This window comes from Lactuca sativa, chromosome 9, assembly GCF_002870075.4.
Source record: "Lactuca sativa cultivar Salinas chromosome 9, Lsat_Salinas_v11, whole genome shotgun sequence".
Classification (NCBI taxonomy): Eukaryota; Viridiplantae; Streptophyta; class Magnoliopsida; order Asterales; family Asteraceae; genus Lactuca; species Lactuca sativa.
Window position 1 is genome coordinate 197556004 of NC_056631.2, and position 14128 is coordinate 197570131.

At 44.8% G+C, this 14128-nt stretch overlaps 2 protein-coding genes across 2 annotated transcripts; both read right to left on the reverse strand.

Moving 5' to 3' along the window:
- Positions 1-11069: 11069 nt before the first annotated feature.
- Positions 11070-12751, reverse strand: LOC111918198 (uncharacterized). The gene is made up of 4 exons (XM_023913855.2): positions 12150-12751; positions 11359-11794; positions 11183-11296; positions 11070-11108 (listed from the first exon to the last, which is right to left on the reverse strand). The coding sequence occupies exons 1-4, from the start codon at positions 12749-12751 to the stop codon at positions 11070-11072; spliced, it is 1191 nt and encodes a 396-aa protein (XP_023769623.2).
- Positions 12752-13217: 466 nt separating this feature from the next.
- LOC111918196 (uncharacterized) lies at positions 13218-13907 on the reverse strand. Its single transcript, XM_023913854.1, has one exon. The coding sequence runs from the start codon at positions 13905-13907 to the stop codon at positions 13218-13220; it is 690 nt and encodes a 229-aa protein (XP_023769622.1).
- Between the last annotated feature and the right edge of the window lie 221 nt (positions 13908-14128).

Below are 14128 nucleotides of genomic sequence, written 5' to 3' on the forward strand. Positions count from 1 at the left end.
AGGGTCGAGGAGTGAGAATAGGGACTCGGCGAGTTGGCGGCCCAACTCGGCGAGTCAGGTCAACTGTGGGTTGACTTTGACCGAGAGTTAACTTTGGCCAAGGGTAAAAGAGTCATTTTACCCAGTGCAGTGTTTAGTATTTGATTGAGTGTGTTTATGGACTTGTAGCCGGGGAGATACCGGAGCAGCAGCAGTTAGCCCTCAGAGTTATTCACTCAGCAGCCAGTTCACGAGGTGAGTTCCTTTTCAGTAGAAACGGGTCTAAGGCCACAATGCCGGCCCGTTTAGCTAGCAGTAGTATCCGGATTTTTATCCGATGCAGTAGTTAGCATGTTTGATGCCTTCGTGGCTCAGACAGGGTTATGTGTGTTCATGTTAAGTGATACGTTTATGTTATGATCAGTCAGCTTCGGACTTCGGTCCGATGTCAGCTTCGGACTTCGGTTCGATGTAGGGGACAAGGTCCCAGTCAGCTTCGGACTTCGGTCCGATGTCAGCTTCGGACTCCGGTTCGATGTAGGGGACAAGGTCCCAGTCAGCTTCGGACTTCGGTCTGATGTGAGCTTCAGATTGCGGTCCGATGTAGGGGACAAGGTCCCAGTCAGTCAGCTTCGGACTTCGGTCCGATGGAGGGGGGGGGGGGCAAGGCCCCAGTATGCGCTTGATATATATATATATTATTGTATGGTATGTGGTAATTTGGGGGAGCTCACTAAGCTTCGTGCTTACAGTTTCAGTTTTGGTTTCAGGTACTTCCGCTTGTAGAGGGAAGAGCTCGGGATGATGGCATCGCACACACCACATCTTCAGCTTTTATCCTGGGAGTTGATTTGGTTCTTGATTTTTATATGACATGGATATGATACAGTTTTCCGCACAGTGTTTTTATTATTATTTTGAGATACATCATGTATGGTTTATGATATGACACTCAGATTATGGTTTTTGGTTATGTTGAAAAACGAAATTTTTGGGTCGTATTTTTGGGTCGTTTCAAGTTGGTATCAGAGCCCTGGTTTGAGGGATTCGGATACACTTCCGGGTGTATCTGAACTCAAACTAAGGGGAAATAAAAAGATTTTTAAAAGGAAAATGTTTTCTAAAAGAATTTTGAAGGCACTTAGAAAGAAAGAAATTTTTAAACAAGATAAGGGTGTGGTGCATGCGATCAGCCGAGCTCAAGTAAGTACTCCCAAATTACCCATACAAGTTATTTGTTCAGTTTCAGTTTCAGTAGAACAGCATGCTAGTATAGGACTAAGGATCTAGGAGGATGCCTTATGTGCCTGCTTTATGTGTTACAGCTTTATGAGTATTGCATGCTAGTATTGAGTAGACAGCAGTAGGATAGCCTGTTTAGGTTATGCCTGATAGTATGAGCTTAGCACTGTATGCTAGATCAGTTTCTCGTTTGAGAATAGTTTTGCCTGAGTATGTTTCCTTTATCCGAATGTTGCTTGCTTCGTGCTTTGTGGGAGTTCTGAGTGATGGAAGTTAGCCATTAGGTGAACACGTTACACCACATGTGATCAGGGTTGAATAATCCCAGAGTGCTGGAACTGGCCCTATTGCGCAGCTCTTGTTTGAGTCCAACCGTTATAGGGACGGGTCTTTTACTTGAAGGATTATATGATCTTCGTCACATGTGATGGTGTTCAGGTGGTGGTTAATTAGCATTATAAGGAGACCTGCAGCAGCTGAGGACTAGTTGAGTTGAGTCTGAGGTTTCCCTGGGGCAAGCCTAGGATGAGAGTAGCAGAGATCAGTAGTAGTAGAAGTGACTTGGTGGAGTCAGGGCAGTTCTTGAAGAAGGTACGGATAGATGTGGAAGGTAGTATGGGCCCGTACTACTGGAAGCAGAGGATCCGTACTCGAATCAAGAAAGGCTGAGACAAGACCAGGAAGCTAGTTGTAGTATCAATGATCCCTTGAGATATTTCTGTTGTCTGATGTAGTTGTGATGTGTTTCAGAATGGTGGTTTTGCGTTCGAGACCAGCAGCCGGCAGCGGAGGTGCCGGGGAGGGATCAGGTTCAGGTTCGGGGGATGAGCGCATGGATGAGCAGACCCGAGAGTTTCTTTCTTCGGAGATTACGCGCATCATTATAGAGCAGACTCCTGTGATCTTCGGTTCGATCAAGGAGGGGATTCTAGAGCTGATGGATGAGAGATTGGGCACCTTCCGTGCCGAGGTGGCGGCCATGATGGGGTCGCGCACCCTTACTTTCAGGGAGTTCAGGGCATGTGGAGCTCCGGACTATCATGGGGCGCGAGACCCCATAGCGAGCACCAGATGGTTGGCGGATGTGGCCAACGCTTTCCGTACTAGCAGATGTCCCGAGGGGGACAAGGTCAGATTGGCATCCTGTCTTCTGAAGGACAGGGCACGAGATTGGTGGGAAGAGGTCGGGCATGCCATTGGGGATGATGCAGCATTGGACGCCATGACTTGGGCTGATTTCTCTACCAGGTTCAGGGCGGAGTTTGCACCGGTCATTGAGGTGCAACAGCTAGCTAGGGAGTTTCAGGACCTCACCCAGACTACAGAGACAGTGGCGAAGATCACCGCCAAGTTCAGGGAGAGGGCTCTTCTTGTTCCTCAGTATGTAGCTGATGAGGAAATGAAGAAGGCCCGTTATCATGAGATGTTGCGGAGCGATATCCGCCAGTTTGTGAGCCAGTCCAGCTGTAAAACGCTGGAAGATATGATTGCTAGAGCTCGGGAGAGGGAGATTGATCTTGAGATGGAGAAGAAGAGGAAACCGGAGGCGGTTTCGGGTTCAGGCGGTTCGGGCAAAAAGCCCAGGGTTTCAGATCACAGGTCCAGGGGACAGCCGAGCCACGGTCGATGTGGTAGGTGTGGGAAGATGCACGAAGGAGCGTGCAAGGCAGGGAGTTCCGGCTGCTTCAAGTGCGGTCGGATTGGACATTTGAGTAGGGATTGTGCGGCTCCTGCTACTGCCGTTGCAGCATCAGATCTGATTTGCTTTTAGTGTAATCAGAGGGGACATAAAAAGTCCCAGTGTACGGGTTTAGCTGCAGCAGGGAAGGTGGTTGCACCTGCCCCTGCTACTTTGAGGATTACAGATGGCTGGCAGGGCCGAGCTGATGCGCCAGTGGCGAAGAGTAGGGCGTTTCAGATGACAGCAGAGGAGGCGCGAGCGACTCCTGATGTGGTGACGGGTATGTATCTTCCCTTTATCTCTTTATTATTATTGATTGAATATTGCTTATGATTGTATGTTTTATTCAGGTTCGTTCTCTGTGAACGGCATTTCTGCTATGGTATTATTCGATTCGGGGGCTACCCGATCATTCGTATCACTTGCGCTTAGCAAGAGATTCAGTAGAGCTCCAGGGGAGCTGGATTGTCCATTAGAGGTTGAGATAGCGGATGATAGGACCGTGAGGGTCGGCAGAGTGCATAGAGGGTGTTCTCTTCAGTTATTTGATGAGCAGTTTTCAGTGGATCTGGTACCTATTCCCCTGCGAGGGAATAAGGTTATTGTGGGTATGGATTGGCTAAGCCCCAATGGGGCGGTGATTGATTGTGAGCTTCAGCTAGTGAGGGTTCGCACTCCCAGTGGGGGAGAGTGGGTGATTCAGGGCGAGAGGCCACAGCGAGGACCGACCTTTTGTTCCGCCGCAAGGGCGAGGCGCTATGTTCAGCAGGGTTGCGCCGGTTTTGTAGCTTACGTTTTGGATGCCCGGGAAAAGGGCAAGTCGACAGTTGATGATGTTCATATTGTTCGAGACTACCCGGACGTGTTTCCCGAGGATTTGCCGGGGATACCTCCTGAGAGACAGGTTGAGTTCAGGATCGACCTCATTCCTGGTGCGGCTCCGATAGCCAAGGCACCGTATCGACTAGCTCCCCCTGAGATGCAGGAGTTGTATACACAGCTGCAGGAGCTGTTAGACAAGGGTTTTATTCGGCCGAGCAGTTCGCCTTGGGGAGCGCCGATCCTGTTTGTGAGGAAGAAGGATGGGTCGCATCGTATGTGTATAGATTACCGGGAGTTGAATAAGGTAACGGTGAAGAACCGTTACCCACTCCCGAGGATAGATGATTTGTTTGATCAGCTTCAGGGAGCGTCTTGGTTCTCCAAAATCGATCTACGCTCCGGATATCATCAGATGCGGGTTAGAGATGAGGATGTACAGAAGACTGCTTTCAGGACCAGGTATGGTCATTACGAGTTTGTGGTGATGCCATTTGGGCTCACCAATGCTCCAGCCGCGTTCATGGATCTCATGAACCGCGTGTGTAGGCCGATGCTGGATCGGTCAGTGATAGTGTTCATAGATGACATCTTGGTATATTCCAAGACGCAGGAGCAGCACGAGGAGCACCTGCGGGAGGTGCTGGAGGTTTTGAGGAGGGAGAGACTTTTCGCAAAGTTCTCCAAATGTGAGTTCTGGTTGCGCGAGGTGCAGTTCCTTGGTCACCTCGTCAACCAGAAGGGTATTCTGGTAGATCCGGCCAAGACAGAGGCCGTGATGCAGTGGGAGGTCCCGAAGTCTCCATCTGAGATTCGGAGTTTCCTAGGGTTGGCAGGGTATTATCGGAGATTTATTCAGGATTTCTCCAAGAAAGCAGTGCCGCTCACCCGACTGACCAAGAAGTCAATGGTATTTCGTTGGGGTCCGGAGCAGCAGACAGCATTCGAGACCCTCAGGCAGAGATTGTGCGAGGCTCCGATCCTTACCTTGCCAGAGGGAGTAGAGGACTTTGTAGTCTATTGTGATGCCTCGATCACAGGTTTGGGAGCAGTTCTGATGCAGCGAGGCCATGTGATAGCTTATGCCTCGAGACAGTTGAAGCCTCACGAGGCTAATTATCCTACCCATGATTTGGAGCTGGGGGCAGTTGTGTTTGCCCTCAAGATTTGGAGGCATTACCTTTATGGGGTCCGTTGTACTATTTACACGGATCACAAGAGTTTGAGGTATCTTATGGATCAGCCGAGTCTGAATATGAGGCAGAGGAGGTGGTTGGATGTGCTAAAGGATTACGACTGTGAGATCCTATACCATCCAGGGAAGGCCAATGTGGTGGCCGATGCCCTGAGCCGCAAGGTGTCGGCGGCCCCTATTAGGGATCTATGTTTGAGGATGACAGTGATCACTCCGTTGTTGGAGCGGATCAGGAGGCTCAGGTAGAGGGTCTCAAGGAGGAGAGACAGAAGTGTGAGAGGATCGTGGGCCGAGTAGCCTCGTTTGATTATGATAGTCGTGGTTTGCTGACGCTTCACGGGAGAGTGTGGGTACCGTACTGGGGTGGAGTACGACAAGTGTTGATGGATGAGGCCCATAAGTCTCGGTTTTCTATCCACCCAGGAGCGACGAAGATGTACCGAGATCTTTGACCTGATTATTGGTGGCCCTGCATGAAGCGGGACGTCGCCTGGTACGTCGAGAGATGCCTGACCTGCCGGAAGGTCAAGGCGGAGCACCAGAGACCTCACGGCAGGATGCAGCTGTTAGACATTCCCGTGTGGAAATGGGAGGACATTACCATGGATTTTGTCACTAAGCTTCCCCGGACCGCACGTGGAGTGGATTCGATATGGGTAGTAGTGGATCGGTTGACGAAGAGTGCCCATTTTATCCCGATCCAGGAGAGTATATCAGCGGAGAAGTTAGCCGATATCTATGTACGTGAGATTGTGGCACGTCATGGAGTGCCGGTATCGGTGGTGTCAGACCGAGATGTCCGTTTCACATCCAGATTTTGGAAGCGGTTCCACGACGAGATGGGTACTCGTCTCCATTTCAGCACCGCTTTCCACCCTCAGACGAACGGGCAGAGCGAGAGGACGATCCAGACTCTCGAGGACATGCTTAGGGCATGTGTCCTAGATTTCAGTGGCAGTTGGGATACGTATCTTCCGTTAGCGGAATTCTCGTATAACAACAGTTATCATGCGAGCATTGATCGACCTCCCTTTGAGATGCTGTATGGGAGGAAGTGTAGGACCCCGATTTGTTGGGGCGAGGTCGGTCAGCGGGTCATCGGGAGCACGGAGGTGGTGCTCAAGACGACTGAGTTGATCCAGCAGGTCCGTTGTAGACTGTAGACTGCTCAGAGTTGGCAGAAGAGCTACGCCGATAGGAGGCGTTCAGATTTGGAGTTCCAGGTGGGGGATATGGTCCTTCTGAAGGTCTCACCTTGGAAGGGTGTCATCAGGTTCCGGAAGAGGGGAAAGTTGGGCCCCAGATTTATTGGTCCTTTCAGGGTTTTGGCCCGGGTGGGTCGGGTTGCTTATCGGCTAGATCTTCCTGAGGAGCTTAGTCAGATCCACAACACTTTCCATGTGTCTCAGTTGAGAAAGTGTCTGATGGATGAGTCAGCAGTCGTTCCCCTAGAGGATATTCAGGTTGATAGCAGCCTGAATTATATTGAGAGACCGGTCGCAATTCTGGACCGGAAGACCAAAACCTTGAGGAACAAAGAAATTCAGTTAGTAAAGGTGCAGTGGCAGCACCGGAAGGGGTCTGAGTGGACGTGGGAGGCTGAGGAGGAGATGAGGGAGCACTACCCAAAGTTATTTGCAGATTCAGCCGTAGCAGACTTCGAGGACGAAGTCTGAGATAAGTGGGGGAGAATTGTAACGACCCGTGTCCGGTATGGTAATTCCTTGGTATTTATTTTGAAGTTTTGCAAGAGGGACTCGGCGAGTTCATAGCCTGACTCGCCGAGTAGGGTTGCGACTTCGAGCACGTGTGAGCCGGGGACTCGGCGAGTCCATATCCCTGACTCGGCGAGTCCATCCGTCTGGGTGAAACCCTAAATCCCCGGGTTGCCCACTATTTAAGTCACCTTATAGCTCCATTCTCGCTTCCCTCACCCTGAGAACACTGTGAGAAAGAACCCTAATCCACCCTTGTGTGAGCTAAGTGTTTTGTGCCATTTTGTGAAGGTTTGAAGAAGGAGAAGAAGAAAGGAGCAAGGAGAAGAGGTGTAGTGCAAAGATCCAAGGGCAAACCTGAGTTATTTGAGGTATTTTCGGATTTTCCCTCTTGTTATATGCTTTAAACCTCCATTAGAGCTCTCCTAGGATCTAGTTGATGCTTGTTCCAAGCCTTATGTTTGCATGAATGCCTTTATAAGTCGAGATATCTTTAGATCTGAATGATTGGGTGTTGTAGAGCCCAGATCTACTGCCTTTTTGGAGTTACTTTGCATATTAACCATAGATCTACCCATCTTGTGCATCTTTTAGCCTTATTTCCCTTATTCATGAGGTTGTACACGTAAAGTAGGAAACTTTACATGGTAAATCAGCTTATTGGAATCAGATCTATCTATTGTATGTGTTGGATTCAAACAAAATCGAGTAAAAATCAGTTGCATGGCGGCAACTCGGCGAGTCGGGAAGAACGACTCGGCGAGTTGGGTCGCGAGTTCCCGATTCCTTCATTTTTATCAGTGTCGAGTGGATCCAGTGAGTTAGAGAGTGGACTCAGCGAGTTGAGAGTAGACTCAGTGATGGAGGGACTCGGCGAGTTGTTCATACAACTCGGCGAGTCCAAGGCAATCTTCTTAAGCTCAAGAACAACTCGTCGAGTTGTTCATATGACTCGGCGAGTCGGATGAAGATTGTCTGAGTTCTTGGATCGAATGAGTACTCGTCGAGTCGATGCCATGCTCGACGAGTAGCAGCGAGTAGGGTCGAGGAGTGAGAATAGGGACTCGGCGAGTTGGCGGCCCAACTCGGCGAGTCAGGTCAACTGTGGGTTGACTTTGACCGAGAGTTGACTTTGGCCAAGGGTAAAAGAGTCATTTTACCCAGTGCAGTGTTTAGTATTTGATTGAGTGTGTTTATGGACTTGTAGCCGGGGAGATACCGGAGCAGCAGCAGTTAGCCCTCAGAGTTATTCACTCAGCAGCCAGTTCACGAGGTGAGTTCCTTTTCAGTAGAAACGGGTCTAAGGCCACAATGCCGGCCCGTTTAGCTAGCAGTAGTATCCGGATTTTTATCCGATGCAGTAGTTAGCATGTTTGATGCCTTCGTGGCTCAGACAGGGTTATGTGTGTTCATGTTAAGTGATACGTTTATGTTATGATCAGTCAGCTTCGGACTTCGGTCCGATGTCAGCTTCGGACTTCGGTTCGATGTAGGGGACAAGGTCCCAGTCAGCTTCGGACTTCGGTCCGATGTCAGCTTCGGACTCCGGTTCGATGTAGGGGACAAGGTCCCAGTCAGCTTCGGACTTCGGTCTGATGTGAGCTTCAGATTGCGGTCCGATGTAGGGGACAAGGTCCCAGTCAGTCAGCTTCGGACTTCGGTCCGATGGAGGGGGGGGGCAAGGCCCCAGTATGCGCTTGATATATATATTATTGTATGGTATGTGGTAATTTGGGGGAGCTCACTAAGCTTCATGCTTACAGTTTCAGTTTTGGTTTCAGGTACTTCCGCTTGTAGAGGGAAGAGCTCGGGATGATGGCATCGCACACACCACAGCTTCAGCTTTTATCCTGGGAGTTGATTTGGTTCTTGATTTTTATATGACATGGATATGATACAGTTTTCCGCACAGTGTTTTTATTATTATTTTGAGATACATCATGTATGGTTTATGATATGACACTCAGATTATGGTTTTTGGTTATGTTGAAAAACGACATTTTTGGGTCGTATTTTTGGGTCGTTTCAAGATGTGGTTTACGTCAAGTGAGATGATAGTTTCATTTTATTTACTTCTTTTTATAGTTTATTTTAGCATATTTCATCCATAATCTAGTTAATTTTCATGCATATTTTCCTTTTTGTTATTTTATGACTATTTCGGGCACTTTCTAGTTTCGTGAGCTTTATTGCAGATTTCATGGAGACTAGTGGAGCGGGAATGTTCGGGACGTATGGGAAGCGATGAGATTTGGTAGAAAAAAAGGATGTTAGGCTTGGTGATTGTGGAGATGATGCATGGAGCGTGCTTGATGATTATTTGAAGGCTTGGAGAGAAATAAACATTTAAATTTGCAAGATGCGGGAGTGTATTCAAGCATGCATAGATTATTAATCGGGCGAGTTTACGAGCTATGAATCATTTGGAGAAGCCAAATTGGGCTTAAATTGAAGAAAACTTGAAGAAAAATGGGCTAGGAGCTGATTGGGCTCGCACTGGGCCAAGTGGGCTAAGCTATGGAGGCCCAAAACCTCAAAGATGCTACATTCAGGGACCACTCGCGCAACCCACCCGCGCAACAGCACGCGGATCGCGCAACCTCCTACAGGGGCAGTTTCGGAAATTCTTCTTTTGAGCTATTTGAGGAAGGTTGGTGCCCATCTTTTGGATACTCTTGGACATCCGATTTTTGAAGATTCTCTCTGGAGTTTTGGAGACTTTTGAAGGCCAAGAACCCTTGAAGAACATCATATCTTTACCTCTTGATTCTTGCTTAATGTTTGGTACAATTTTCTCTAACTTTGTTTCTTTGGGTTTAGCCATGCTTGGCTAAACTAATCTTGGTTGACTTTTGGTTAATCCTTTGAACTTTTGTTGAATGTTGAAGAATCCATGAACATGTTCTTAAATCTTTATGGGAATGTTTTGTGTTTTAACATCTTATCACTACTTGTATGTTTTAGTTCATGAGTTTAAATATGTTTGTGGTGATTAGTTGGCTAATTTCTTGATTAAGTAAAGGATCTTCAAATTAGCAAGCAACAAATGATTTTTGTGTTGTTTTTGCTTCACACAATCATAAAAACATTTCCTCCAACATGGTGGTGAAAGCATTTGACCCCTCTTGGATTTGGTGACTTTTTGGTTCTTAATGCTAGTTGACTTTCACTAATTACATGCTATTTGGAATTAGTGACTTTGACTAAGGAAATTGTTATGAGCTTCTCTAGCCATTTCAACAATTAAGAAAAGTCTAGGTAATCTCAAGCTCCTTGGATTACTATAGCCAAATTAAGGATTTAAATCAAAGTATTGCACCATTGGATTCTAATGATATGTTCATCAAAAGTCAAAGTGAGGAAACTTTAAGTCAACCATCTTTCCCTCATTGGTTTTACATCAAATTCTTATCTTTGTTGCAATTGTCTATTTAAATCATAGTTAATTCTAGTTGTTTCAAGTATTTCAAAACACCAAAACCCCCCATTTTATTTTTATTGTCATTTTCAAGTATTTTTACAAAGAGATTTTCCATAGAGTTATAAATTGAACCAATCTCCGTGGATTCGATCCCTTTACCACTATACACTATTTTAGTGTGTAATATTTAGGGTTATTATTTGTGTTGGCCTCGACAACCACCATGAGACATCATGACGCACCTAGGAGAGATAATGGAGACTTCCAACATTTTTTTGTAAGGATTGTATCAATAGGATTAGATCCGTCTTTAAGAAGTAACGAAGTCATATAACACGTTAGCTCTGGTCATAGAGAAAGTGTCTAGGAGATCATTGATGTGATGAGGTTGAGAGAGAAAAAGACTAGAAGTGGTGTGAATAACTTCAATACCCAAAATTGATGCAACTCCCCAAGATACTTCAATGAAAAACAACGACCCTTCGACCAAGTTGGAGTATGAAAGAGTTTAGGAACTAGTTGTCATTTCAGGTAATGACAATTTCATCGACATAGATAAGAAAATAGACAAACTCCACTTTTGTTGTAAATAAAGAATGAAGAACCAGCCATGGAGTTTGTAAACCCGCAACGAAGAAGGAAGCTTTTAAGTTATTGATAACAAGGCCGTTGAGCTTGTTTTAGGACATGAAGTGTTTTCTTTAACTTACTAGCCGTTTACCCGCGCTAAGCGCCGGGCGGCAAAGAGTTTCTTTCGGAAGATAGTTTTAATGTGATGATTAGTTTCGTTTAGACGTGAGTTATTCATTGCGGCCATTTGGTAGCTAGACTATTTTGTGGCGAATAGTTCATTTCAACGCATAGTTTCTTACTAGGTACATAGTCATACAATACGACAGAAGATGATTCTACATTTGGAATTTCATCTAATAGTTCATACTTTATTTTACAAAATATAAATAACAACAATCTGCAATCATATAGTTTTGTACATTTATAACATGTCCAATATATAAACTACACCAATCTGCAATCATGTTGCTTCATCTGCAAACTCTGCATTAAACATCAAATGAGCATCTAAGATACATATTTGAAGAAATTGTAAAATAATAAGTTGTTGATTGTACCTTGTTAATTACATAAAACTTCTTTGTACACAACGTTTGATGTGTAGATTCCATCATTATCAAACGTTTTTTTCCGGCTTTACTAATACCTTGGTATTGACACGTGATATTCCTCTGGACAACGCCACATAAAGTTGGTCATGTGAGAATACCGATTATGGCAGATAAACACCTACATTTGGAATTGTTTGTCCTTGAGCTTTATTGATTGTCATAGAGAAACTAAGCTGAATTGGAAATTGCTTTCTCTTTAGTTTGAATGGGAACTTCTCATTGTCAGACGGGCATAGAGGAATTCTTGGTAAAAACACTCTTTTTCCAGCATGTTGACCAACAGATATCTCTGCATCAATGATATTTTGTTGGAAAGCTCGACATATCAATCTGGTGCCATTACATAACCCATTTGAAGGATCGATATTTCGCAAAAGTATTACTGGGCACCCAGTGTTTAACCGAAGATAATGAGGGGGTACACCACTAACATTTAGCGAGTTCAAATATTCTATCGGATATAAGTTATTTTTGTCATCTTCCGCTTCATCAAAACTATAGTAAACTTTTTGCTCGCCAGAAAATCGTTCGATCAAATTATTATTAATCTCATCAACACTTTCATTTTTAGTTGACAATATCGCCCTCTAAATGATAAATTTTGAATCGGCGCCGTTGGATTGCAAAGAAGGAAATATTGCATCAATCAGAGCGTCCACTGAATTAGGTTTATCAGTGTATGGAATGGACATGTTATCAGGTATACGAATAAAGGAATCGTCCAATGTTTCCTTCTTTCCATCAACGACTCGTAATAAAAAATCAGAAAACCATGGGTCATTTACCACTCTCATGTTGATATTTAATCGAAGCCTTTCAACTGAAGCCCATAGAGGTGACATTCGTAAGCTAGAGTCCACAATTTGTGCTCGAGTGCCACGTCTCACGACCGACAACACTTGTCTAAATTCACCTCCCATAACCATTATCTTTCCACTGAAAGGGAGCTTTCTCGTCTGTGATGTCTTGCATTGTCCGATAAACTGCTTCTACTGCCTGCCTCTTAGCCATTGTTGCTTCATCCCATATGATTACCTTTTCCTCGCGAAATAGTTGAGCCTTCCCGCTTTGTTTAGTGATCTTGCACATCGAGTTATTATCAAGATTAAGAGGAATTCCAAATCGTGAATGAGTTGTTCTCCCTCCTGGCATGTTGTTAGCCGCAACACCTGACGTGGCAGTTGCAAGTGCAATAAGACCACGGGCACGAATATTGGCCAACAAAGCTTTGTACAAAAATGTCTTTACAGTTCCACCAGGACCATATATGAAGAATACACCAGAAATATTTTCATCCACATGCCTCATTATCTCATCATATGCAAACTTCTGGTCTGGATTGAGAGAGTCCCGCGCAAGTAAGTCTTCATTTTCCATATTTATAGAGTATTCTTCTTGCACCTCACGATAGCTTCTTGATTGTAAATCAATGTGTGCATTGACATTTGGAAGGTCGTAATCACTAAGCTTTTTACTCATAGATTCTAGGAAGACTCTAATGTCAATGAGGGCCATATTTTGCACTCGTTTGGCCCATCCATATTATTTCCTATAATCTTCAGAAAGAGAATCACACTGGTCGTCCCATAACTTGCGAACATTTCCTGGTTCACAAAAAATCAACATCGTCGCAAATAACCTTCTAAGTGCGCTGGGAAATTGAAATAAGGAAGCCTCTACAAGACATTGTGATAAATTATCATCGGTCTCTATTAAACCTCTTTCTAGAGCTGCTTTTCAAAATATAGGGTGTAATACACCATTGGCTGTGTATAAATCTTCAAAGCATGTAGGTCCAGTAATATGACATACAAGCAGGCGTAGGTAGTATCTCTCTCCTTCAGTTGGATTAGCATAAACAAATCGACCAATCATTGATTTATGTTCTCTGGTCCTCCACCAATGGTTGCTCCGATTCCATGTAAAATGTTTGGGAAAATCCTTATACAAATATTTTTTCGCATTGGAATCTTCTTTATTCTTATTGAAAAATGCCGTCAACGTTGAATTTTTTTCCTTTCTCCGTATCAACAATGTCTTCCATTTTGTCACCGTCTTTGAACCTAACCAACTGTTGATTCGGGAGATGTATTTGCAAGGCTATCACACAAGGGTGGATTTTTGAAAGAGGAAAGCTAAAAACTCGCCATAATGCCTCAGGAGGGGGTACATAACGTGCGTCTTGAAACTTTCGTATCTCATTAATAACAATATTTTCTTGGTCTTTATCAATACGGATAACTTGTTTGTCATGGCCCTTATAAACATATTTAAAGAGGTACTTCACAGACTTTATACTCGAACAAACCTCAACGTTGATATGACAATTAAACATCATTAACAACTTTGGGTTGTATGGAGCCACCCATCTGTTATCCAATGTTGTATTTCTTACAGTCACCTCAATTCCATTAATTCTCCTTCTATATAATAGATATGAGTCCTCTCCTTGTGATGTCTTTTCATTGAATTGCCTAGGATATCTGAAACGACATATTTTTGGCACACCTTGCATACATGGACTTTTTTCTCGTAAGCTACCACAAGGACTGTGCATCATGTGACTTTTGACAAGATCATGCATTTCAGGAAACCTTATTGGGTCAGGAATTTCCGCACACACAAGTTTGTCATAATCGTCTGGATTATTCATCTTATATCCATGTGTCATTATTAAGAGGAAATGTGCATGTGGCAATCCATGCTTTTGAAACTCTATCACATACACATATGACCCCACCACACCGATTATATGTCTCTAGAATAACTGTACCCTGAGATCCTCTAACTTAGCATGAAAAACTCTTGCAACAAGGTCCAGTCGATCTTGAGCTGACTATCCAGGCAATAACTCGTCATCGATTTCTTTCCATTTCGGGTTGCACTTCATTG